Source organism: Zingiber officinale, chromosome 1B (genome assembly GCF_018446385.1).
Source record: "Zingiber officinale cultivar Zhangliang chromosome 1B, Zo_v1.1, whole genome shotgun sequence".
Lineage (NCBI taxonomy): Eukaryota > Viridiplantae > Streptophyta > Magnoliopsida > Zingiberales > Zingiberaceae > Zingiber > Zingiber officinale.
The window spans coordinates 34,801,643-34,828,807 of NC_055986.1; the positions used below are offsets into that span (position 1 = coordinate 34,801,643).

General features: G+C 35.9%; 1 protein-coding gene across 1 annotated transcript; it reads left to right on the top strand.

Annotated features, from left to right (window-relative positions):
• Window positions 1–266: 266 nt before the first annotated feature.
• LOC122054751 (TBCC domain-containing protein 1-like) lies at window positions 267–26,725 on the top strand. The gene is made up of 9 exons (XM_042616192.1): window positions 267–811; window positions 926–1,063; window positions 1,670–2,080; window positions 2,856–2,960; window positions 3,627–3,767; window positions 24,989–25,192; window positions 25,366–25,458; window positions 25,550–25,661; window positions 26,444–26,725. The coding sequence occupies exons 1-9, from the start codon at window positions 353–355 to the stop codon at window positions 26,485–26,487; spliced, it is 1,707 nt and encodes a 568-aa protein (XP_042472126.1). The 5' UTR covers window positions 267–352; the 3' UTR covers window positions 26,488–26,725.
• Window positions 26,726–27,165: the final 440 nt, after the last annotated feature.

Below are 27,165 nucleotides of genomic sequence, written 5' to 3' on the forward strand. Positions count from 1 at the left end.
TGACGGTCATAATTAAGTATTAACCAACAGCTTAAAGCCTCACGTTACAAACAAATAACAGTCCGACGACATATAACATAAGTTGACGATCATCTGTGTTGTCGAAGACACCAACACGAAATTTAAATGAGTAAGAGATCCTAGTTCAGTGCTTAAACTGGATGCTTAAAATCAATAGAAAGGTTCGTGAATCTCCATCGTGAATTGACAGTGACAGCTAATCTTACCGGTACCGATATCTGAATTGGCGGCCCGCTAAGTAATCTTCTTCTTCGAGACTCGATTCGTGACTACTGTCGTTGCTTTAAGTAGTTCTCTCTCTTCGCTAGCTCCACTCCAATTAGCGGCCGCGATGGTCGACGACAAAGTAGAGCCCTCGATTGCGACGGACAGCGGCGGTGGTGGGCCCAAGCCACTCCTCCGCCCTCGTCGTGAGCCCTTCGAGCACGGTCTCCTCCCGATCCCCAAGCTCATCCTCTCCGATGGAACCCTAACCCTCGGGCCGCTCGCCGACAAGCTCCTCCGGAGATCCGTCCCTTCTCCACACCGTGTCGATGCGCCCGCCCTCGCAGAAGCCCTCCAGATCTCTCTCGAACACGCTGGTCTCGCCTTTGACACCCTCGCCTCCGTCCTCCACTCCGATCCGGCTCCGGATGGCACCGCCGACGTCCTTGACCTTGTCCTCTTCCTCTACATCCAGTCCTACAAGCGGCTTGTTCCCCGTCCTCACAAAGACTCGGCTGCTGTCGCTGATGTCTGGCCCTCCACCTCGGCCTTCGACGGCTACCTGTCGGCCCTCTCGCCGCTTCAGGTTGGTGACCAGTCTTGAATCCCTGGTCTCTCCATCCTTCGGTTATTGGATAAAAGGCTGCTTTGTTTCTTCCGGTTTAAATGAAAATGCGCTTTCGCTTTCCTCACATTGCAGCTTGTACGAAGTAATAGTCGCAGGTTTCCTTCACAAGCAGATGAAGAGGCTCATCAGTTGTCATACATACAGAAGCATATGGGAAATATACTTGCTCTTTTGGCGGAGACTGTTGAAGGAGATGGCGACGAATCTCTGGTTTGTTTCACTCAAATATCTAAAAAATTTCTGCGATAGACCCTCGCTTTTCTCTCAAATGCCTTCTCCCATAAACGTTGTCCTCACTTTCAGTTGTGTTTCATTTTCTTATTATTTCATCTTCTAAACTTGAATGATTTTTTTTGGACAAAATGGTCTGCTTACTGTCGTTAGAATCTTATTTGATTATTCTTCACATGAAGCAGAATAAATAATCTTTAGCCAAATTTGTAAAACGGGAGGAATCTGAGATGATAAAGAAGTCTTAATCTGGGTAGAGCTGAACCAGTTTGATACCAGTAGATTACATGTTCATTTACTTATTGCAGAATCCTAAACTAGTGAGAGCTTCGCGTTGATCAATTCACTAATTGTTTTTTTTTACACTCTTCAGATGTAGGTCTTTAGAAGTATAAAGACTAATGCTTACATTTGCTCACCATGAACTGCTCAAACATTTGCATTTTTTTCTTGGGATTTTCATATATGCCCATATCATGTAATTATCCGATGCAAATGATTAAGTTCTTTCAATATTGCAATTGTACTATTTTTTCTAGTTTTTAAGTTACAACATTTTTAGTTTTTGGAAAAATTGGCTAACAGGTTTTGACAATGGAAAGATTTGAGCACCTTGGTTTCCTCCTCCATTTTTCTGAAGGAATTTCTTTGACCCAAGGAGCTCCATTTTTTGCTAATTCAGATCCAGACATGCCAGCTGTTCCTGTTCCTGCCGCCCAAGTCCATGAATGGGTTGTTCAAAACATAATTGCTTCACTGGATCACAATGCTGAGAAGGTAGTAACAAAAGAAAATGGCATGCAAAATCCTGCAGATGTTGACGTGTATATGACAGATGCATGTGCAAGCCATTCAAAGACCCAAAGCAGTGGCTCTCCTTCTGGGGTTGCAGTTCCTGCTAATTCAGCATACTCCATAAATGTAACTTTTGTGGAAGGTATATCAAAAGCTTCTGTTGTCAAGCAGCCATGTGATATGAAAGGAAATTCTATAAAGGCAAGGCCTGGACTTTTAATCTTTATTTCTTATCAGATTGCAAGACCAACCTAGACCTTAGAGAATGGCTTCACAATCCAATCCCTATGCGGTGTCAGGCAGCTAGTAGTCAACTATTGCATTAGATTAAAAGCAAAAAGATAGTGGAGACTGGAAAGTGTTTCTGTATCCGCCTTTTGTTAAGTGGATACATATTTGATTGTAGATTTGAAAAGTATATGTATATTTGCTTATAACAGACTCAACTATAGGGTGTAGGTTGAGAATTCAATTCAATTTTTTAATGGATTTAAGTTTCAATTTTAATTCTATCTACTGGAGCATGTAAAAAAAAAGCCAACATATTGATCATATCTGTTTCAATTAACTTCATTACACTAGTGAAGTTTACATTCGTCACCAACATGAACTGAAGGTGTAAAGTTTTGGTGAGCAAGCTAATTGCTGTTTCACTTCTTTGTATATCATGAATATTTGTTTGCTTCTGTATGGCTGTGGTCTAATCAATAACAATTTTGTGGGCATTTTACTAAATGCACTGCTTCTGATTTTTTTCCAATGATTTTTTTTTTCACATGTTATGGATAATGGTATCCTTAGAACTTCTTTCCTTTGTTGAGAATCTCAAAATCAACTTCTAAAACCATTACACTGCTTCTTATTTTGTATTATGGTTCAAATTCCAACACAATTGTACCTCTAGTACAGCCTGGCTTTAGTGTTTTGGAATCATATTTACTAGGTCCTATCTAAGAATGAAGTTGTTGTACTGCAGGTGTTAAATTGCCATGATTCAGTGATTTATATCTTGGCACCTCTGAGGCTTGCCACAGTTTATGGATGTTCGGATGCAACTATCCTTCTTGGTGCTGTTGGTAAGGTATGTTGTATGCCTATCCTGAATTTCCAATACCATTATGATTATCACTTCTCAGTTTATAGCATGTAGCATATACAGCATTAGAGCTCTAGAAGATTTTCCACATAGTAGGTATTTCCAAATATTTTGTAGAAGGTAACTTCTTATAGTATTGATCCTAATATTTATTTAAATCTCATCTATGCTTCCTGTGATAAATTTTATCCTTATATTCAATTTGACATCGCCTTTGAAATACTCTTTCAGAAGTTAGGAACTTTGTAGATAGATAAGTTTTAATTTTATTAAAAGGAAGGTCTTCAGACAAGCATCTTTTTTAAAATGTAGATAATATAGATACTTGGTAAATTGAAAGTTAAAAATTTAGATATATGTCTCATATTCCCACTTGTTCTTCTCTTTGGAGTTCCATCATCTGGAACAGTGGAGCACTTAATGGCTATGTAGACACCACATGATTCTTGGAGCAGCTATGGAATTTCCTATCCTTTTCCATTACTTGATATGCCTTCTATAAGGATCAACAATTATTAAGATCTGTTTTGTTTTATGTAATGTCTTACTACCGATGTATATGCTATTCACTTTTGGTTTGCAAATTTTTAATATATGTGGTTTTCCGGTTTCATTTTTTTCACAGTAGTCACTTTTTGTTGTTTGTCTTAGTCTGTTAAAGTGGAGCACTGCGAAAGGGTACACATCATTGCAGCTGCGAAACGCATGTGTATTGCAAACTGTCGTGAGTGTGTATTTTACTTGGGAGTCAATCAACAACCCCTTCTTGTTGGCGATAATCACAAGTTACAAGTATGCTTCTTTTGCTTGCTTTTGTTTTCTTTATCTCTCAAGGAAGTGTCTCTTGAATAACTAGAAAAGGACTTCAATGGGTAGAGATAACTAAACACTACAAGATATTGATGGTAGTGATATATCCATAGTACATAATCCATTCAATTTTATTGTTGATATAGTATGTTGTGTCTAATATTCTGAAGTATTATTTTTGTCAGCAGACATTACGTATCCTGGTAAAGTTTTCTGATTATGACAGTAGGTTCAGATTTTTGATTGTTCTGAAGGCATTACAAGTAATTTGATAAACTTATATCACTATAAACTATTTTGTTTGGACATTACAGTTCACATTGTTTCTGGGCTTAAACTGTCGGAAACCTACAATTTGTCAATGGTTTTATGGAATCATGACCAAAGGTAAAGCTCAGTGGAAAGATCAAGATTTATTATCTTTAGTGGGAAAATTAGAAATCTTATTTTTATGTTTCCTCATTGACCACTTAGCACTTTAAACTTAGCTCGAACTTTCACTACCCATCTGCTCAAAAATTAGAAATGAATCTGATACAGAACCAACCCAATCCAATCTGACTCCTTGAACTTCAAAGAGGCATCACTTTTGACTCGGGATTCGGAATTAGGCTCTATTACCGCTCACGTGTACAGAATTGGAAGATCTATGTTTGTTATGGAGCCTGTAACCGTCAAGTTTCAGGGCAAAAAACTACCCTTTAGGCCCTCATTTGAGCTTCCAAACATATTTTTACTATTTTTAGTAATTTTTGTTTTTATGATATATAGGGTATTTTTGGTATGTTTGACATTTATAGGTTAGGATTAGACTAATTAGGTGTCCTATTTTGGTAAATTGTTTCTGTTAGGATTTTTCCTTTTTTTGGAAAGAATTCTTTCCTTTCTTTATAAGATGGGAATTGAGGTCCATATATTAGGATTTTTTTTTTCCTTATTTGGGTCTTAGGGTTTGAAGCCTATATCAACAACATGTTTAGTTGTTTGAGGATTCATCCTCGATATTGAATAAATTTTCTTTTTTTGGTAAATGATAAATTTCTCTTTGTTTTCTCGATTTCTCTTCTTGCCTTCTCTTCAAATCTTTCTTCTCGTTAGCCGATAATCGCCATCTTGTCCAGCGTCAGTTGGTATCAGAGTAGACTGTGTCTGATTGAGGAAATTGAGCGTCAGATCCAATGGAAGGTTGTTGTGGTCGCGGTCGCGGTCGCAACATGAGGAAGCCTCACAACCTGGTTGTAGCGTTCATAACATAATGATTTATAGAGGCAATTTAACCCAACATCTAGTGGAGGCTACACGAATTATTGAGGATCTTGAGATCTCATATTGTGGATCTGAGTCGTTTTGAGAACCCTTGTCACCAGTAGGCTACATACCAGGAGCGTCGTAGTCAGGAGGAGCCCTATGGCGACCTTCGTTTTTGGGTTAAACTGTCTGAATTTTATGGTACATTACGAGTAGAGGACTTCGTCGATTGGCTCAATGAAGTGGAGCAGCTCTTTAACAATAAATAAGTTCTAGATCGGATGAAGGTGAAGCTGATTGCTATCAGACTCGAGGGTCGAACATCGGCGTGGTGGAAGCAGATGCTGTGCTCAGCAGATAGGCAGAGCCAACCCCAAATAACTGACGGAGAAGATGAAGAAGAAGATGAGGGAGCACTTCCTTTCTTTCGCCTATACCCAAACTTTGTTCTAGCAACTTCACTCGTTAAGACAGGATGCGAGATCTATCGACGAATATATGGATGAGTGCTTCCAATTGATCGCCCAAAATGACTTATCCGAGATGGAAGAGCAGATGGTGGCTTTGTCATGCCCTGGGGGTAAGGTTGTCTAACGAAAATCGGACAACATTTTCTTTGTAACAATGATAATTGAATCTGGATACATTGCCACAAGGTAATACAAGATAATATCTGCAGCCCACACAGCTGAAAACAAACGCGACTACGAAAATAAGAAACTAGACTACGTATCGGTATGACTTACCTCAACCAATACATAACAGACAAAAGGACACCACAAGTCCAGAAATCCACATAGAAGTTATACAATACATGAATTAGTTTAGAAAGCTAAAATACGGGTAAGAGCAAAAGCAGAAACAAAAACTCTCGATGCGATGTGAGATTGATAGCCAGGACCTCTAAGCGACACCACATGTCATCTACCTGCTAACTTGGAAACAAAGGGAGAGCAAGAGGTAGTGAGTATAACATACTCTGCAGGTACAAGAAGATAGTGCATGATAATAACATGAGATAAAAAGGGACAGTCTCAAGAAAATACTTACTAGAAAATAAGAGTGTCGCTGTAATCGTTTGTTAACTAGAAGCATAACCAACAATAATAATACTCCACTAACCTGTTTAACCAGGTGTGACCAATAAATCAGGAGTACATATTGTACCTCTAAACCTGCACAAACATATGCATAACAAGCACATACCAAGTCCTGACTAACTCAAATTGCTATCATGAATGGATCTCGTGGTCAGTCAAGATAGATATATAACTAGTCACTGTCCGCAGGAGAACGCTTTACCACGGATGATCCCGTGAGAGGACAGGATGAGGTAGTTGTTTAGCTCCCCAGCCACTGACTGCAGGAGAAACTCTACTACGGATGGGCCCGTGGACAGCCAGGTATATAAACAGTCACTGTCTGCAGGAGAATACTCTACCATGGATGGTTCCGTGGGAAGACAGGATAAATAAATAGCCACCGTCTGCGAGAGAACGCTTTACAACGGATAGTCCTGCAGACAGGATATCTAAGTGTACAAATCAGAAATGATAAGTAGTAATAATTACATTCAAGAGTGAATTCTGCTAGCTACACTGTGGTATGGTCTCACTAGCATATATCAAGTATAACAATGATTGTTGACGACTCTCTCAACCACGAATGAGAGACAATGGTCCACACTGGGTTTAACAATGTATTGATAGAAGGGTTTAACCTCACTAGCATTTAGGCATGAGCATAAATAACAAACAAGGCCTTGTAAGATATTCGATATCCTACACTAGTATGATCTTACCAATGTATATGCCTGAGGATCAGTAAGATACTCGATATCTTACACCGTATGTGTGGTCCTACTAACACTCAAGCATGGATAAATGTCAATTGAGTATCTTAGCTCAATATTCTACATCTATGTTATGGTATAGCATCGCTAGCATGATAGTCCGAGCATAAATGTTCATAAATACCTTGGACAATAATAAGACTGCATGAATCTCAAAATAGGCTAAAATATAAGATCAAGCAATGAAAGATCAACTCAGGAAGTAACATAGGGTGGATATCAAGGTAAAATACTACGCAATGAATACAAATAACAGGATCACGCACTAAGAGCAATGAACTATGAAAGCAAGGAAAGAAATTATCCGTTTTTATATGTAGATCGTTCCAATCGTCTTCAAGTCCGAAAGATCACATCCACCTCGAATCCTACCAATACAAGATACGAGGCAAAACTAAGGATCTATAATCAATATGTCAACCTATTAATTAATTAACTAACTTCTTAATTAATCTTTAATTCGATTAATCATAGATCCATATAACACTTCACTCTTCATTAATGATTACCTTTAATTCAACCAATCCATTTATTAAATTTGAGTTAACCCTTCATTAACCCAATTAATCCATTAAATCAACTACTAAGCATCATAAACTCAACATGCATAGTTCATCCATATGATCAATTGCTAACCATCAAATCTGATACTTAATCTAATTCATTAATCAAATCAGATTTAACTAAATCATTAACTCTAATTAATGATTCACCTCAATCAATACAATCCACAATCAATCACCACTAATCATCACACTAATCATCACACTAATCATCACACTAATCAAATCCAATGTAGTAATGAAAACAACTCTAAACTCACCCAAGTCCGGATGCTCCTTAGTTGACCCACAGTCAAAGAACATGTTGTCAAAAATCATGACTGGAGCTAGGTGGATCTACTGTCTTCCAAATCAAATGCCCCAAATCAACCTAACGCCATCCCCTTGTGATTAACAATTCCAATTTTAGAAATGAAATCAATCCTCTGTTCACTAATTAACAATTCCAATTTTAGAAATGAAATCGATCCAATGCAACAAAACAAAACAATAGATTCAATTTGGTATTAATTCAAGTCTACGCACATCTTACCCCAATCTAGATTTGCAACTACTTGGTGAAGGATCTAGAGGTTGCTGCTAGTGGTCGTGAAATTGCGGATCGCTTATGATTAGAAACAATTGGGGCTAAGGTGTAGTGGTGCGATGAATCAGGGAGAATAGATGGCGACGTCTATGGTGGAAGCCAGCTTCAAGCTCCAGTGACCCTTGACTGTGGAGAAGGTCGACGTTGATCTCACTGACCGTGGTTGAGGCGATGAGGAAAGGGGCTCGGGAGGAGTAGATGCCACGGTAGAGGAGGCTTTGCGACTCTTGCAACAGTCAATAACGTCAACTCCGTTGGTATTAATCCAATTCTACGCACATCTTACCCCAATCCAGATTTGCAATTGCTTGGTGAAGGATCTAGAGGTTGTTGCTAGTGGTCGCGAAATTGCCGATCACCTATGATCAGAAACAACTGGGGCTAAGGTGTAGTGGTGCGATGAATCGGGGAGAATAGATGGCGATGTCTATGGTGGAAGCTGTAGGACCGTTAGATTCGATAGAGGGGGGGTGAATATCGTTTCGAAAATATCGAGTATAAGCGCAGCGGAAAAGTAAAGTAGACACAGGGTTTTTTACTTCGTTCGGAGCCTGTGACGACTCTTACTCGAAGGCCCGTACTCCTTGAGTACTTTCGTTGGGCAATTCACTAGCAATTCGGATAATTACAATTTAAGTACAAAAAGATGCTAATGAAAAGAAAAACAAAGCTGTACCGACAGACAAGGAATTTAAAAGAGCGGGATCGTGTCGTCGGAGCTTTGTGAGCGTCGTTGGAGCGCAGAGCAGCAGAGCGAGTAATCTTAGAGTTCTCAGATGTGAAAGGTTGATTCTGAAGCTCCTGCCTGGGGCTTCTTTTATATGTTGCTCAGGGCGCCTGGATTCCTTCCGGGCGCCTGGAATGTGACGTAGTTGCTCAAACCGAGATGCTCCACGTGGCGACGACTTGGCCTGGATATAATTTGCTTTCCGGGCGCCCGGATCCCCTCCGGGCGCCCGGATCACCTTGTTCCATAAAACTCCCTTTTCTTGCAAAACAAAGTTAGTCCGAGGCAATATATATCCTGCAAAATAGATTGTTAGCACATTTTATAATAGTATGAATTAGCACAAATAGTATGACTTAGATTCCGTCTTTCCGAGACCGGAATCTAGTCACGATCTTGACTTAGACATCCGAAATGGATCTAAGCCGGATCGACGCCTAATGTTCCCTTCCCGGGAACGCGTCCTCGCAGTCACTCCCTTCCAGTGACTTACCTTTACTCACCTGCCAGACGTCCGGTCAGCCCTTCGACCCGTCTGGACTTCTCGCCAGCTATCCGGTCAGCCCGTCGACCTAGCTGGACTTCTCGCCAAGCGTCCGGTCAGCCCGTCGACCCGCTTGGACTTCTCGCCAGCTATCCGGTCAGCCCGTCGACCTAGCTGGCACCCGTCGACCCGCTTGGACTTCTCGCCAGCTATCCGGTCAGCCCGTCGACCTAGCTGGGCTTCGTGCCAGACATCCGGTCAGCCCGTCGACCTGTCTGGACTTCTTCTGCACACTCGATCAGAGTGTTAGACAACAACAGACTAACTTAACCTGATTTGTCATTCATCAAAATCTGGGTTAAATCGTTAGTGCTAACCGCACCAATAATCTCCCCCTTTTTGATGGAATGACAACCTGGTTAAGTTAGTGAAAACATATGCAAGAAAAAAACAAGCATTTAAAGGGTTTTTAAGTTAGTTTGTATTTTCAATTCTGGTTTAGCTAACTTAACCACCTAACCCTCCCCCTTTGGCATTCATCAAAAATAAGCATGGATTAAGTAAGCATAGACTTCAGACAAAGAAAAAATGTCAAGATAATCTGGGGGAGTTTAAACTTTTTGAAAACTTGTTTGAAGCATTAGCTTTTAGCTTTTAGAAAAACAACTTTCAAACATAAGTGTATAAGTTCTAAATTTCAAGATCAAGTTTTAAATTTTCAAGACACGTTTCAACTTTGAAACGCTTTTCAAACATAAGTTTTCAAAATCAAAATTCCAAAACTAAGTTTGAAAAATCCAGTTTTCAAAACTGATTGAAATTAATTTTTCAACACTAAGTTTGTAAAAGATTCAATTTTCAAAATTAAGGAAAATGATTTTGAACTTTACTTTTGTTTTTCAAAAATAATTTTGTAGAATTCTTTTTCCAAAATCAAAATTTCAAAGTTCAAAAGTACTAGTTTCAAAACCATGGTTTAAAATACTAGAAAAGTTCAGTTTTCAAGGACTAAGTAAAAAGGATAAAAAATTTGTGATTTAAAACAAACAATTGTGAGTTGATTTAAGAAATTTTTCACAATTTTAAACAGGTTGATTTTGAAAATTGATTTTTAAACTTTGATTTTCAAAATTAAGTTTAAAATTCGATTTGAAAAACTGAATTAGTTTTATTTCTCCCCCTGAACCTGACATAAAATTTTGAAAATATTTGCTAAATATATTCAAAGTAGAAAAAAAATTGAGGTAGAATTTTCTAGAGAGATTTTAAAGAGAAGATTAAAAAATAACACTTAAGGAGATAATTAAAAACCTCCCCCTGAATTTGATACTCCTTTAATTTATTAATCCTCCTTATTTATTACTCCCCCTTAATATAAAATTTTACAACCGTAACATATTTTCGTACCTAAGTGTTTTAGGCGATTGTATAATTATCTTTATAAAATTGTTCATTTAAATTTGACTAAACGTAATTAACGTTAGATTCAGTTGAAATGAGTTAACCTTTAGTGTAATGTTAAGTAAGATAAGTTGTTATTAATTCAATAATTAATCAATATTAATAATTTATTGATTAAATTTTGCTTGATTCAATAATTTAATATAATCTAAATTTTGTATTAATTGATGAAGGTGTTAGTTATCTTTTCATTTACTTCCTTTTAAGTTGGATTAACTTAGTTTAAAGTTGGTAGTAATTTAAAGTTAAAGTCGTTATTAAACAAGGTTAAGTAAGGTTCAATTTAAGTCAAAGTTTAATTATGTTTTAAAAAATAATTAATATTTTAAAGGTTGATAAAAAAAATGACTTAGAGTAATTTTAATATTTTTACTAAGGTTAAACCTAGGTTCTAATCAAATCAAGCTTAGTTCTCAAATAAAGTTAAACTTAAATAGTTAAGTTCTACTTATTAATTACATAATTAAGTTTAAATTTAAAGTTAACGGAATTTAAGTTTTTAAGTTAGGTGTCTAAGTTTTAAATGAATTTAAAAGAATTATAATTATTATTATTTTTAAGGGATTTCTAACAGGATTTTAAAATGATTTTTATAATTATTTAATGACAATTAATATACGTTCAATTCAGTTTTGATTTTAGATTAAAATTAATATCAGTGATTAATTTAGGTTTAAGTTTTAAGTTTAAGTTAAATTTTTAAGTTTTAATTTTCAGTTAGGTTAAATTAAGTTGAAAAGTAATGTTTAAATTAAGTTTTAATGAGTTTTAATTGAAGATCTAATTTTCAGTTAAGTTAAATTAAAAAATAATTTTAAGGTTAAAATGATGTTTAAGATTAAAAATGAGTTTAATGTCAAAATAATAATTTTAAAATGAAAATAGTCTATAGAAATAATTTATTATTATTACTATTTTTTTAAGTTAAAAGAATTTTATTATAGTGAAAAAATAAAAAGAATTTTTCAAAATGATACATAATTTTAAAATAGTTTTAAAATTATTTTTAAAATAGTTTTTAAATGATTTTTAAAAGTTTTTAAAATAATTTTTGAAATAATTTTTAAGTTAAAATAATTTTTAAAATAACAATAATTTTTAAAAGGTTTTAAAAGAATTTTTAAAGTTTTTAAAATGATTTTTAAAAGAGTTTTTTTAAAAATAATTTTTAAAATGTTTTAAAATAATTTTTAAAAGAATTTTTTAAAGTTTTTAAAATGATTTTTTTTTTAAAAGAGTTTTTAAAACAATTTTTTTTAAAAGAATTTTTTAATGTTTTTAAAATGATTTTTAAAAGAGTTTTTTTAAAAATAATTTTTAAAATGTTTTAAAATAATTTTTAAAAGAATTTTTTAAAGTTTTTAAAATGATTTTTTTTTTAAAAGAGTTTTTAAAACAATTTTTTTTAAAAGAATTTTTTAATGTTTTTAAAATGATTTTTAAAAGAGTTTTTAAAATAATTTTTAAAATGTTTTAAAATAATTTTTAAAAGAATTTTTTAAAGTTTTTAAAATGATAATAACAATAATTTTTAAAAGGTTTTAAAAGAATTTTTAAAGTTTTTAAAATGATTTTTAAAAGAGTTTTTTTAAAAATAATTTTTAAAATGTTTTAAAATAAATTTTAAAAGAAATTTTTAAAGTTTTTAAAATGATTTTTTTTTTTTTAAAGTTTTTAAAATGATTTTTTTTTTAAAAGAGTTTTTAAAATAATTTTTTTTAAAAGAATTTTTTAATGTTTTTAAAATGATTTTTAAAAGAGTTTTTAAAATAATTTTTAAAATGTTTTAAAATAATTTTTAAAATGTTTTAAAATAATTTTTAAAAGAATTTTTTAAAGTTTTTAAAATGATTTTTAAAATGTTTTAAAATAATTTTTAAAGTTTTTAAAATGATTTTTTTTTTTAAAAGAGTTTTTAAAATAATTTTTAAAATGTTTTAAAATAATTTTTTTTAAAAGAATTTTTTAATGTTTTTAAAATGATTTTTTTTTTAAAAGAGTTTTTAAAATAATTTTTAAAATGTTTTAAAATAATTTTTAAAAGAATTTTTTAATGTTTTTAAAATGATTTTTTTTTTAAAAGAGTTTTTAAAATAATTTTTAAAATGTTTTAAAATAATTTTTAAAAGAATTTTTTAATGTTTTTAAAATGATTTTTTTTTTAAAAGAGTTTTTAAAATAATTTTTAAAATGTTTTAAAATAATTTTTTTTAAAAGAATTTTTTAATGTTTTTAAAATGATTTTTAAAAGAGTTTTTAAAATAATTTTTAAAAGAATTTTTTAAAGTTTTTAAAATGATTTTTAAAAGAGTTTTTAAAATAATTTTTTAAAATGTTTTAAAATAATTTTTAAAAGAATTTTTTAAATTTTTTAAAATAACTTAAAAAAATTCTTTTAAAAGAGTTTTTAAGATAATTTTTAAAAGAATTTTTTAAAGTTTTTAAAATGATTTTTAAAATAGTTTTTAAAATAATTTTTAAAATGTTTTAAAATAATTTTTAAAAGAATTTTTTAAAGTTTTTAAAATGATTTTTAAAAGAGTTTTTAAAATAATTTTTTAAAATGTTTTAAAATAATTTTTAAAAGAATTTTTTAAATTTTTTAAAATAACTTAAAAAAATTCTTTTAAAAGAGTTTTTAAGATAATTTTTAAAAGAATTTTTTAAAGTTTTTAAAATGATTTTTAAAATAGTTTTTAAAATAATTTTTTAAAAAATTTGAAAATAATTTTTAAGTTTAGAATAAAATTTTTAAATTAAATATAAAATTTTTAAAGTTAAATTTAAAAATATTTTTTAAAGTTAATTTTTGTTTTAAAATAATTTTTAAAGTTAATTTAATATTAATTTTTTTTAAAAAAATTAATTTAGTTTTAATTCGAAATTTAATTTTTAATTAATTCGAAATTTAATTTTAATTTGAAATTCAAAATTTAATTTTAATTAATTTTAATTTAATTTGAAATTTGAAATTTAATTTTAATTTGAAATTCAATTTAAAATTCGAAATTTAATTTTAATTAATTTTAATTTAATTTGAAAATTAATTTGATCCTTATTCATCTCACCCGATCTAGATTATCAATCAGGGAATCCTATAATTTTGTGAGATGAATTAGATTTATTTACAGAGTTTGGTTTAACTTGTGTTAGATTCAGGTTTAGCTTTGGTCTCAACAAATAGGCATTCTTCGGATAAACTTCTAAGCTTGGTGAGTCACCTGGACATCATTAGAAGTAACCAACCCTTCGAGGTTTTCCGAATAGTCCTATCCACATATCTTAGTACTAAACCTTGGTCTACCTAGTTAGGATCCGTAAGGGGTAGTTTCGGTCAGTTCCACTTGGCCAAATGCACCAGATCGAAGTCATATCTTTCTAGACATGCGATGCCCAAGCTTCCCCAACGTACTATCATCCAAAACTTCACCAGTACTACTTGTCAAGTTAAACTTTTGTCCCTATTTATTTTATTCCTAACTACCCTGCCAGGTAGTCTACTCTTATTTTACCCTTGTCGGGTAGATTAATTTTGGAGGTGCCAGCTATTCTGGAGCCTCTCCTGAATTATTGGCCTTTAATTTAAGATTTTTGTATAATTAGAGTTGGTTTTAGTTAAGTTTTAATGTTTAATTTGTAATTTAAATTTAAGATTTTAATTTTGAATTAATTAATTTGGTCAAATTATCTTTCTTTAAGAGAGTGTATTTAATATTTGAATTTTCTTTCAATTTCAATTTTATTGGGTTAATTGAATTATCTTTCTTTAATAGCTTATTTTTAAAGTTTAAGTTTTTATTTATTTTTAAATTTGAATTAACTAAACTGTTTGAATTATATTTTCTTAACGGTTTATCTTTTAGCTTTTTATTAATTGTTAATTTTGAAATTTCTAGATTATTTTTGTTTAATATGTTATCTTTAACATTTAATTTTAAGTTTGTTAAATTCCGTTTTGATTTTATCAAAGTGTTTGATTTTATCCTTATATTTTCTTTGCCTTTTAAATTGATATGGTTAATTGAATTTATTAGATTAGTTTTATCTTTAAAGTTTAATTTCTTATTAATTAAATTATCTTGGTTTTGGATAGCATTTTCTAGATGAATATTGTCTAGATTAAATAATTTATTAATTTTATCTAGATCAATATTGACCTTGTCATCTTTTTTGTTTGAATTTTCAAATTTGTTTAGGTTTAAATTCAAATTTTTTGATTTATTAATTATTTTCAGATTTTTTGTATTTTCTAAATTAATTATATTTGTTTTATCAGAAAATATCCTAGAGGTATTTTTGCAAGTATTGTCATGTACACTATTTTCACATATACTTTCAGACATATCCAAATTAACAGGCGCATATTTTAAACTACTACTAGCAAGGGTGTTTTGGTAAATATTACTAACCTTGAGCGCAACCCCTAATTCAGCAGGCTTCTCCGTTGGATCTGACTCGAGTCCGGATTCGACTTTAACTTGATCTTCTAGCTCCATCGGCATCTCGTGAAGCTTGATCAACTGGGTCCACAGCTCATATGCATTCTTGTACTTTTCTAATCTGCATAAAATATTGTTAGGTAAAACATTACAAATAATGTTACTTACCTTTTTGTTCAGTTCCGAGTTTTGAGAAGGTTTCCTCAAAATTAGCATATAATCGATGTCTACGCTTCCTAAAAAGCATTCCATTAATCGCTTCCAGTAGTTGAAGTCTTCATGATCGTAGGGTGGTGGTTCGCAGGGGTTCCGTCCTTCTAGAAGAGTCATAATTTTTTGCACACAGAGAAACAAACACAAGATCCCAAGACTTGGTCTTGGATTAGCAGTGCTGAAAAAAAATAATATTTCACTATTTTCGAAAAAACTAATAAAATATTATTAAAATATTAATAAAAAATATTATTTCAAATTTTTGAAAATGTAATATCTTATCAATACTAAGCAATGATGAAGAGATGGCGATGTATTTTTCAAAGATAGTTTTGGAGGGAAAAAAAACGAAAGACGTAAGGTTTTATTTTAAAGACAAACGATATCTAATTTTTCTTTCAAAAAGTCCCCCCTTTGCCTGATTGGTGGTTGCACCAAATCAGAGCGGTACCTGCTCTGATACCACTTGTAGGACCGTTAGATTCGATAGAGGGGGGGTGAATATTGTTTCGAAAATATTGAGTATAAGCGCAGCGGAAAAGTAAAGTAGACACAGGGTTTTTTACTTCGTTCGGAGCCTGTGACGACTCCTACTCGAATGCCCGTACTCCTTGAGTACTTTCGTTGGGCAATTCACTAGCAATTCGGATAATTACAATTTAAGTACAAAAAGATGCTAATGAAAAGAAAAACAAAGCTGTACCGACAGACAAGGAATTTAAAAGAGCGGGATCGTGTCGTCGGAGCTTTGTGAGCGTCGTTGGAGCGCAGAGCAGCAGAGCGAGTAATCTCAGAGTTCTCAGATGTGAAAGGTTGATTCTGAAGCTCCTGCCTGGGGCTTCTTTTATATGTTGCTCCGGGCGCCTGGATTCCTTCCGGGCGCCTGGAATGTGACGTAGTTGCTCAAATCGAGATGCTCCACGTGGCGACGACTTGGCTGGATATAATTTGCTTTCCGGGCGCCCGGATCCCCTCCGAGCGCCCGGACCACTTTGTTCCAGAAACTCCCTTTTCCTGTAAAACAAAGTTAGTCCGAGGCAATATATATCCTGCAAGATAGATTGTTAGCACATTTTATAATAGTATGAATTAGCACAAATAGTATGACTTAGATTCCGTCTTTCCGAGACCGGAATCTAGTCACGATCTTGACTTAGACATCCGAAATGGATCTAAGCCGGATCGACGCCTAATGTTCCCTTCCCGGGAACGCGTCCTCGCAGTCACTCCCTTCCAGTGACTTACCTTTACTCACCTGCCAGACGTCCGGTCAACCCTTCGACCCGTCTGGACTTCTCGCCAGCTATCCGGTCAGCCCGTCGACCTAGCTGGACTTCTCGCCAAGCGTCCGGTCAGCCCGTCGACCCGCTTGGACTTCTCGCCAGCTATCCGGTCAGTCCGTCGACCTAGCTGGGGTCGACCTGTCTGGACTTCTTCTGCACACTCGATCAGAGTGTTAGACAACAACAGACTAACTTAACCTGATTTGTCATTCATCAAAACCTGAGTTAAATCGTTAGTGCTAACCGCACCAACAGAAGCCAGCTTCAAGCTCCAATGACCCTTGACTGTGGAGAGGGTCGACGTTGATTTCACTGATCGTGGCTGAGGCGATGAGGAAAGGGGCTCGGGAGGAGTATATGCGACGGTAGAGGAGGCTCTGCGGCTCTTGCAACAGCCAATAGCGTCGACTTCGGTGATGACAATGGCTACTGCATCGCCGACTGGTCTCATGGAAATGGACTACAATGGCAGTGGATCGAAGCTAGGGCACGACCGAATGAAGGACTCGGATGCTCGGCTTCCGGCGAGCACTTGATGTTCGCGACCCGGAGAGGGGAGATCGGGTGGCACTCGGGTGGCGAGCAACTAGCGCCTGGATGCTCGTCTGACGTAGCTGCCAGCGTCGGGTCGTGGCGGTCGACAACGACGCATAGAGGAGAAGGGAGGGAAAGTCAGGTGGAGGAATGAATTGGGGAAAAAATAAGAAAAAGAACCTAGGATTTCATACACACGCACAGGTTATTTGATCAATTAACTCCCACATAACTACATAAGTGATAATCCAAACAGGCTTTCTCCTAATAGATTCATCCCCTTAAACATGTCACACGAACTCCGTTTAAATTCTGAAATTTTTTTAAAAATTCTCAGAAAATTTCATAAGATATTTTTTTAATTAACGTCATTATTTATATGTTATTTAATTGCTGAATCTAATAGGCTCGGTACTTAGGGGCTGCGCTATTCCTTGCAAGATGCTCTCATCCTTCATTCGTTGTAGACGGTCTTTGAGACCTTCCAGTGTGCACGGGTTGTTGAAAAATATTAGAATCGGAAACCCGTGGCTAGAGGCGACCAAAACAGTTATTAGTTCGCCCTCAGAATTCTCGTCCTTCGTAGCAGCAACCAACATAGGTTAATTCTAAGACCCCCTATCAGATAACAGGTGTTATCATTGTGGTGAACAGGGAGATTGGGCAAACCAATATAGGAAATTTGCTCTTGCTAATCCGAAAGGTAAAAATTTATTGATCGAGAAAAACATGATAGAAGAGATAATAGCAATTAACGAACCAGAGTATGAAGCTGACGACATGCTTTACAGTGATGACCATGTGACTTTGGTCGTGAGCAAGAGTTTGTTGGCTCCCAGAGGCAACTTGGGGGATGAGTGGCTGACAACTAATATTTTCACACTACTTGCACTGTCGTGGAAAAAGTCTGCAAGATGATCATTGTCAGCGACAGTTGTGAGAGTATGGTATCCGAGGAGGTTGTACAGAAATTACAATTGAAGACGGACTGTCATCCTAAGCCATATAAGTTGTGGGTAAATAAAGATAGCGAGGTAACATGCCTCGTTCCTTTTTTAATTGGTAGCCAATATTTTAATAACGCTTGATATGATGTGGTGACCATGGATGCATGTCATGTACTATTGAATCGCCTTTGCGAGTATGATTGCAGTGATATCCACGACGGACGGAAGAATAGTTACACCCTTGAAAAGAAGTTTGTGTTGGCACCGTGGTGAGACGAAACCACTTCGATTCCGGTTACTAAAACTACTAATCTGCTTTCTATACCTAGGTTGTTAGATGAGATGGACAGTGGAGGCATTGCGTATGCCTTGCTACCATGCTAGAGTGATGCCCCAACCACTTCCAGTTGAAGTATAGCAGCTATTAACGGATTTTGATGAGTTGATGCCAGAGGATCTTCCTTCGGGGCTACCGCTCATGTAGGATATCTAGTATCAGATTGATCTTGTTCCGATGTCGAGTTTATCGCCTCATTCCCAAGGAGGTTGAAGAATTGCAGCGGCAGGTGGTGGAATTACTAGGGAAGGGCTGTATCTGCGAGAGCATGAGCCCTTGCGCCGTTCCTACCCTACTAGTGAATGAGGCCTAAGGCCTGGAGATGAATGGAAGACAACATTCAAGACGCAACATGGGCTATATGAGTGGATGACCATGCTGTTTGGATTGTCCAATGCGCCGAGCATGTTCATGAGGTTTATTCATTAGATCTTGTGGTCTTTTATGGAAAAGTTTATGGTAGTTTATTTTGATGACATTCTTGTCTACAATCCGAATTGGGCATCACACTTCGATTACCTTCGTGCTATTTTTGAGAAGTTGAAAACGGAGTGCTTATTTGTCAACAAAAAGTGTTCTTTCTTTACTACATCGATAACTTGTCTTGACTTTATCGAGACTTAAGAACTCTTCATTTAGTTCTCTTTCCATAAGAAGTTCTTCATACTTAGCCTTATAGTATTGGGCCTCCTTCTGTAGCCGATCTATCTCTCCTCCGCACCAAGCGATATAGTATTGTTGCTCATGTATTAAATTTTTTGGAAAAAATGGAGCTGGTGTAGCAAGGGCTATCGATACCTTTTGGTTGAAGTAGTATGACCCACAAAGAGTGCATGCTGTTATAAGGCAATTCGGGCAATGGATTCTCGCCCTTTTGATGGTTTCTCTTTTACAGCAACTACAGCTTGAAGGTTGTTGTGGAATGATGTCTTCATTGAAATGCCACTTATGGAGGCAATTGAGCTGTTCATCCTTAATTTTTATTTGAGGTCTGTAACCCCAATCAATCTGCCCAAGCATAAGAATTAGTTCATTGGATATACTTAGGGATTGAATTGTCCTGTGAAGGGTTTCACGATCTTCTTCTTGTTCTGAGATGCTAAAGATAGCATCACTTTGCTCTTCACCTTCCTGTACTGACAATATATCATATTCTTTAGGGATATTGAGCTGCTTAAACATGACCACTCTTTTGATGTTTCTTTTATTATTAGGGCATTCTCTGGCAAAATGGCTTTCTTGGCCACACAAATAACACTTACACTTTTTGTTTTTAACCAAGTGCTTTCTTTTCTCTATTCGGGCATGGGATTCGTGTGGTTTTCCCTTGTAAGTCTTGGACCGTCAGATTCCAAATTTCTTTTGGTTATGGTTCTTTTAATACGCGAGAATTGGCATCTGGCTGCAAAAAGATAGATCCTTTAGAGATCTCTTAAAAACTGCATCAATGCATTCTTGCTCCAGGTACTTATATGCGAAGAGGATTCTTGGAGATACGCCAATGGTTAGGCCTGGGTACTTAGTATCCAAGGCTTCTTTTATTTTATTTTCAAGTTCTCTTGGCATCTTTAATCAGAATTTCTCTGAGAGCTATGGTCCAGTGTAAAGTCGTCCTGTTTTAGATGATAGCTTCTTGTAATCATTCATATATTGGACAATGTTTTTCACATTGTCACAAGATAATTTTTTCAGGTTGCGGTAGGCTGCATCCTGGATGACCGTTGATCCTTGTGTCAGATCCTCAGAAGAGAACACCCTTTGCGTATGGGATAGTATGTTTTGGGTTCCTTCCCAGCCATCTGCAATCTCTATTAATGTGGCATATTCTGTGGAATAGTTCACTCTCCATTGAACCCACGTTGGCTTTTCAATCTCTCCCAAGAGATTTTTCATATATTCTATTTTATCCTTTGGGTATGTGAAACCTTGGCTAGCTACATGGTTCTTCGTGATAGATTCCCAGTGCGAGAATACGTCATGAAATAGTCCAATTTGCTTTGGGATAACAAATATTGCTCCACCTTGTTGCTGAGCTGAGGGCAAAGTGCACATTTCATTATTTTTTGTCTCTGGTGAACGTGGTATTGACAGGCCTCTGCTCAAAGGTGGGCTGGGATGGGCTTGGTTTCACTCTTGTTGTTACCGGTGGATAGCCTGGTGGCCCCATCATGGTGTCTTGGGGTGAATTATAAGGAGATACCACTGTGCTTGTGGAGTAAATTTGTTCTGAATGAGTTTCCACAAGACGCCTTAAACTAGGGTATTCCATTTTATACCCCGTAGCAATAAGTTGAGTGGATGATTGGGATTGGGTTTCTGTCCCACCGCCTTCTGTTGCAAATGGGTTAATCCAATCCTCATCATCGTCTGAATATGAGTCCCATATTGGTTGGCGAGGATCTTCCATAGGTGTGGTAATAGCTACCATATAACAGATATGATCAATGAGGGCTTCCCCGTACTCAGAATTGTCTAGAGAAAGGTCCATGGACCGGAGTACAGTGGCCTTGGGCTTATATCTCCTGCATGGTTTTCTTCTCGACCTTCTTGAGGGAGGCTATGCTCCTCGAACAAGACCGAGATCATATGTTTTTCTTTTGGCAGGATTTTTGAAAATATAGGAGGTGATTGTTGTAGAGCCTTGGATGTTGAGCCAAACCCGCCATCTCCTCGACTTGTTTGGGTGAGGCTTGGAGCTTCATAAATGTCTGGTACCAGGATTTGGTTGAATTCGAACAGGGACATTAAAGTGATTAAATGTCATAATAATAAGTTCACCTCTATAGTCGCTGTCGATAACTCCCGCTCCTATGTCAATTCCCAAATTCCATGCAGCACTGGATCTTGTAGCAATTCTTTCATAACTGCCCCATGGAATTTCTATTTGAAGTCCGGTGGGAATTTTGCCTTTTCCTCGGGCTACAATAACACATGACTCACTTGCAGCTAGGTCAAATCCTGCGGCACCCTTAGATTTCTTTTTAGGAATTTTGGCTAGTGAGTAGATTTTATGTACCAGGACGTAGGGTTGAGCATCTTCATATTCTTCAAAGGCTTCTTGTTGATGAGTTTCTTCAGGATACTCATCATTGCAGGCGACGAAGACACCTGGAGCTTGTTCGATTAGAACAGCCAGTGTTTGGAAGGTTTCTTCATCGCTTTGAATTTCCTCATCCCTTTCATTGTAGCTTGGCTGTCTAGTTGATGTTGAAGCAACATAATTGTTGAAGCTTAAGGATATACGTCCATCCATTAGGGTTCTGCTATTGACCTCTTGCGGGTTCATAGCAATGCATACTTGTGTGGGTTTGATTACCCAGTTTAAACCCTGCAGGCTTGTCGTAGAATATCTTCTACCAGATAGTGCTCGAGCTCCGTGGCTGGTTAAATAATCAACTACTCGGACTTCGTAAGCGAAGCCCATATTTGGGGTATTAGAGAGCCTTCCAACTAACCCTCGTGTTATTAGAAGATTAGCTCCCCATGTTGCCACTGGTCTTATCCCCTAGTGAGGATGGATAATTGGATAATCCTGTAAAAATCACCTATGGTTATCATGATGTTAGGTATAATATACACTAACTGGCTACCATGGGTGAGATCAATTTCCATGGTTGCAAGAATTGTCTGGTCACCCATCCAGCAATTATCTCTGAATACTTCTAAAGCCATTGTACTTCTTCATTCATGTGGAGTGTTTCTATTCGTACCTGCATCACTCTTAGGTGGATGTACCTCATTCTGCTTCTCTATAATTGAAAGTAGCTTTCTTCTTGTATGAAGGCTCGGTCAAGCTAGTTGCCTTCCGTTACTAGGATTGACTATTGCGATCTGTGCATATAAACTCGATGGTTGGCGTCGTCTCTTCTTGAGTGATAGAGGACTTCCGCAGGAACCAAGGCTGCCCTTTCTTGCATGGACAGTTGTAGCTCTGTTTGGGGATCAATGTATTATATAGTCTTCTTTGGTTCCTTCTGTATTCTCTTATCTAATCATCATAGAGGGGAGTTCGTGGTTGCTTCGTCATAGTCCTTGTTGCCATTAGCTCTTAAGCTTTTCTTGCTCTTTCTTAAGGATTTTGTACGGGTCTATGAAGACGTGGAGCTTTCCCCGCCCCTCCTTTGGCTTCTCTGAAGGACCTAAAGATAAATTTTTCAATTTGATAATTAAATCTTCAGGCAGGGTAGATGAAGAAACTCCTTTTGTTTGCTCGATTAAAGTTTTGAGGTCTGTGGATGTCTTTAATACTTTCGGCAATTTGAACTAAGAGCTGACGCTGAGTGTTATTCTGTTTGATGATGGCTGTACTTTCGGATGTTGGTCCTTGAAAGTCACTTGGTCTTGTGAACCTAATAGCTGGGGATTCAATTTGTTCAGTGACCTTGACAGCTTCTTTGTATGATGAGGTGTTCTTTGTTAGGGCGTAGCTGCTCATGAAGCGACCCACCTTTCAAGCTTGTGGAGCAAGCCTTCCACTCATTCAAGCTTTTTGTTAAGTTCTTTTGTTATCTTGAGAGTTCCTTCCTCCGTAGGCTTAGGTTGTCTGAGATTTCAGCGACCAAGCTTCGGATTTCCTGTTTTGTTAGTGACTTGTTTTCTGTATATATAAGCGTTTAATCTTGTAAAGCAGTTTTAAGTTTGATAACTTCTTCCTCAAGGGATTGACAGTACTCTAGGATAAGTTTAAAGGTTTTGAGATGGACACGGGAAGATAAACAGGTCCTATCGTAGATTACAACAATATTGTTAGCTAACTGAATGGGAGTAACTTTTGTGGTTGAAGTGAGGTCAAGGTACTCTAGGTCAGACGTTCAGGAGTTTTCATTCCACTCCTTAATTTTTTTTTCCCATTTTTAAGACATCTAGGGTTTTATAAGTTTCTTTTGGAAAGGGCAGTTCCTTACTAGGTATGCTCATATAGGGGTTCCCTTGGGCTTACTACGGCCTCTTTCTTTACTGCCAAGTTAAGGTCCTACCCTTTTGCAATCACTTAGATTTGCATAATATCATCATTCCAAAGAAAACAAATTTAACCATAATGGTCTTAATTTAGTAGAAGCATAGAATGAGTATGCTAAAACCTTCCTCAATGCTTCCTTTTGTACCTTGCCTTTAGAAGTTTTACGCTACCATATGCATCTTTTAAAACCTTGCTTTGATACCAGCGAGGCAGCGGGTAGATGTGTATAGAGGGAAAGCAGATAATAGAAATAAGGAGAGAAATAGATCGTGTAAGATACTGTAGAAGATCAACAACAATGTCTACAGGTTGCACCTTCCTAGTTATTTGAAGACTTGTTATGTCTTCAATGTGAAACATTTGGCTCCTTATTCGGTGGATGCTGATGAGGCTACTATGAACTTGAGGGCGAGTTCTTTTCAACCCGAGGTGATTGATACAGGACCAACCCAATCCAATATAACCCTTTGAACTTCAAAGGGACATAACTTTTAACTCAGGATTCAGAATCAGGCTCTGTCAGCGCTCATGCGTGTAGAATTAGAAGATCTATGTTGTTATAGAGCTGTAATTGCCAAGTTTCAGGCCCCAAAACCACTGTTTAGGCCCTCTCATCCGAGCCTCCGAATATAGTTATACTATTTTTAGTAATTTAATTTTTATGGTATTTAGGGTATTTTTGGTATGCCTGATATTCATGGGTTAGGATTAGACTAATTAAGCGTTTTGTTTTGGTAAATTTTATTTTTCCATTTTATGACAAAAACTCTTTTCTTTAAGATGGAAATTGAGGTCTATGTATTAGGATTTCTTGTCTTATTTGGGTTTGGAGTTTATATAAAAAATCTATTTAACTATTTAAGGATTCATACTCAATATTGAATAAAATTTTCTTTTTTGGTAAACGACGGATTTCTCCTTGTTTCCTCGGTTTCTCTTCTCGCATTATAATCATCGTTATCTTGCTTGGCGTCAGAATATGTAATTTTGCATTCAAAGCTCTTTCATACATAAGCACATAGAACGCCCCAAGTCTTTTCACAGGAACAGACTAATCCCAATTCTCTATCCCTGACAAAACCAGGTCCTACTTAGTAGTTAGTGTTGCTAACTATTTGCTCAAACTAAGTTTGAATTCGGGTGTTAGTATCCATAAGCCACTTCTAACCCTCTCAAAATTATCTTAGGGAATTCCCCCCTTTCTAAATATTTTTCTCAAAGAGTAGTTTTTTCAGTGGCCGACCCCACCTAGTGGGAAAAGACTTGGTTGTTGTTGTTGTTGTTGTTGTTGTTGTTTTTTTTTCAGTGGCAATGCTCTTACAAATAATAATAACTGAATGAAGCATTCTTTTGTGTTGAGCAGACTAGGGTAAGAACTCCTTATTCATTCAGTATAAATCAGTTTTACCAGGTTGTTACCATTGTGACACAAGTAACAACCTATTGCCTCAAATATTGATCTTGATGCTTATTTTCTCTTTGCATCTAGCAACTTCACATTTGTCGTCCATAGTAGTAGGCTAATGCATAGTGTGTTGCTTTTTTTTTTGTTTATTGTCTTCCTTTCAGGTGGCGCCATTTAATACCTATTATTCACAACTGGAACAGCATCTAGCTCAAGCTGGCATCGACTCTAGTGTCAATAAATGGGACCAACCCTTGGTGCTGGGGATGGTCGATCCTCATGATCCTTTATCTCATCCTGCTGGAGTTTCTGACATTCAAGCTGAGTCAGCCACATGCATTGACCCTGATCAATTTACTAATTTTTTGGTATGCCGACCTTATTTCCGTTTTGGATCTAGTTCTTGAAATTAGCATCACTGTGGTATGCAATTAAATTTCATTGGCTATAATTGCGAGCTATAGCTTTGGATTGAAAAGACATAGACAAGCTTGCACATTCTTTTGACTTGGCTAAGAGATTAGAATATGGTTTTCTTCAGATTCCTAACTGGTTTGGAGCTGAATCACCAGAATGTACAAAGTACAACCCATTTCCCTTGCCTGAAAGCTACAGAACATCCCAGAAGAAGAAGGTGACTTCTCTTATGCTTATTTGTACCATGGCTATGTTTCACTTATACTAGTTTTTCCAATTCTAAATGCTTAGTTGTATGATTTCTCCAGCATAAAAACTTGCTTGATGTTCAACAAGCTATCAGAGATGCGCCAGTTGATGAAACCCGGAAGCGAGAACTAGCATCCGCCCTTCATGCACATTTTAAAGACTGGTTATATGGTACTTTCTAGCTTCCCACTTATCCAGACTGATAAAACTCCATGCACAAGTCCATCCACTCGTGTCCTATAAATTTGTAGTCTACATAGAGTGTCCTTTGAACTATGGCCTATAGTATTAACTTTATACATTTTGACAATGCTTTTACTAGGCATCAGTTTTTACTTGTATTCACTTAACCTATTTAACTTGCACAAATCCATGTTGAGCTCAGTTGTACCTGGTCTCGCTGGTTCTTTGTCAATCTGATTCCATATCTTGAAGCACATGTCCAAATTTGGCTCATTGAAGCAATATCAGTCTGGTTCTTAAAACATTGACAAGCAAAAAGCGAGCAACTGTGACACCTCAGATTAGTCTCATATGATAACCTGTGAGCTAATTTATAAACTTAGATGAGGGAGTGACTATTGACTTATTGAGTTAGGCTAATAGTTGGTATGACAAGTTAATCGGGTGAGTTACATAAGTAAGTGGGTCGGGGCAAGCAATGGAAGCAAGAATAAAGGAGAGGGAGAGTGCCAAAGAGGGTCGTGACAAGCAATGGAAGCAAGAATAAAGGAGAGGGAGAGTGGGCGAGAGCTATGATAACATACCTTTAGACTTCATCACAGGGCTTAATCTTTGAAATTTTGGTCTCTCTCTACTTTTGGCATCATACACCTTGTATTTCACCATCATGCAGTGAGACATTTAATACCACCATACTCTCTGAATTTTACTTTTAATAATGCAAGTGATTGTTAAACAAGGTCCCTAACTCAGATCAAATCCTTTTGCAGCGTCCGGGAACATTCGCCAGCTTTACTGTCTACAAGCCGAATGAACTTGCTATAGCAACACCATTGTTATGCTTTGTAATTTCTCTGAAGCAACTGCAAGCTCTTTCCCGTCTATTCTGATCGGCCTACCAGACTCAATCGTTTTAGATCTAGGGCTTCTTGTGTTTGTGCAGTGGTAGCTGTTTTCCCCCATGATATCCATGTTTTTATCTTGTTGCTGAATCGTCATCACGTTGTTATTGTGCATGAGAAATAGTGAGAAGATTGTTGGTTACTGCTGCATATTACAAGTTTTGGAGAGCTAAATTTGTTCAAGCTTGTCTTCTTCAAACGCTGCTATGCCACCCCAACCCCATTTGATGATTCCAAAACACAGCCAGCAAGTGAAGTTGGCACTTGATACCTTTCATTCTAGCCAACCAATTGCTATTTATACATCTATAAAATCTCATAATGTTTTTTCATCAGTTTTTTCTCATGGATAATGTGTTAGTCAAATTGATATATAATGTAGTAAGCTGTTAAACCCTTTTCAAAATTTGTTGTTTTTTAAGATTTTATTAATTGTAAATATTTTTTTTACTATACAACCTAACTAGCAACTTCAGTTTTAATTTCAGATAATATTTTGATAATTAATGGGACTTCAGAAAGCATTTTAAAATATGAAAGTTTGAATTAGTATATTTAAATTTGTTATAGGAAGTTAAGAACAAAACAAC

Excerpts from the sequence above, each read along its gene's own strand:
- LOC122054751 (XM_042616192.1), top strand. The coding sequence starts at position 353 with ATGGTCGACGACAAAGTAGAGCCCTCGATTGCGACGGACAGCGGCGGT. Across the intron at positions 812-925 it reads CGGCCCTCTCGCCGCTTCAG|CTTGTACGAAGTAATAGTCG; the intron begins GTTGGTGACCAG and ends CTCACATTGCAG. Across the intron at positions 25,193-25,365 it reads ATCAATTTACTAATTTTTTG|ATTCCTAACTGGTTTGGAGC; the intron begins GTATGCCGACCT and ends GGTTTTCTTCAG.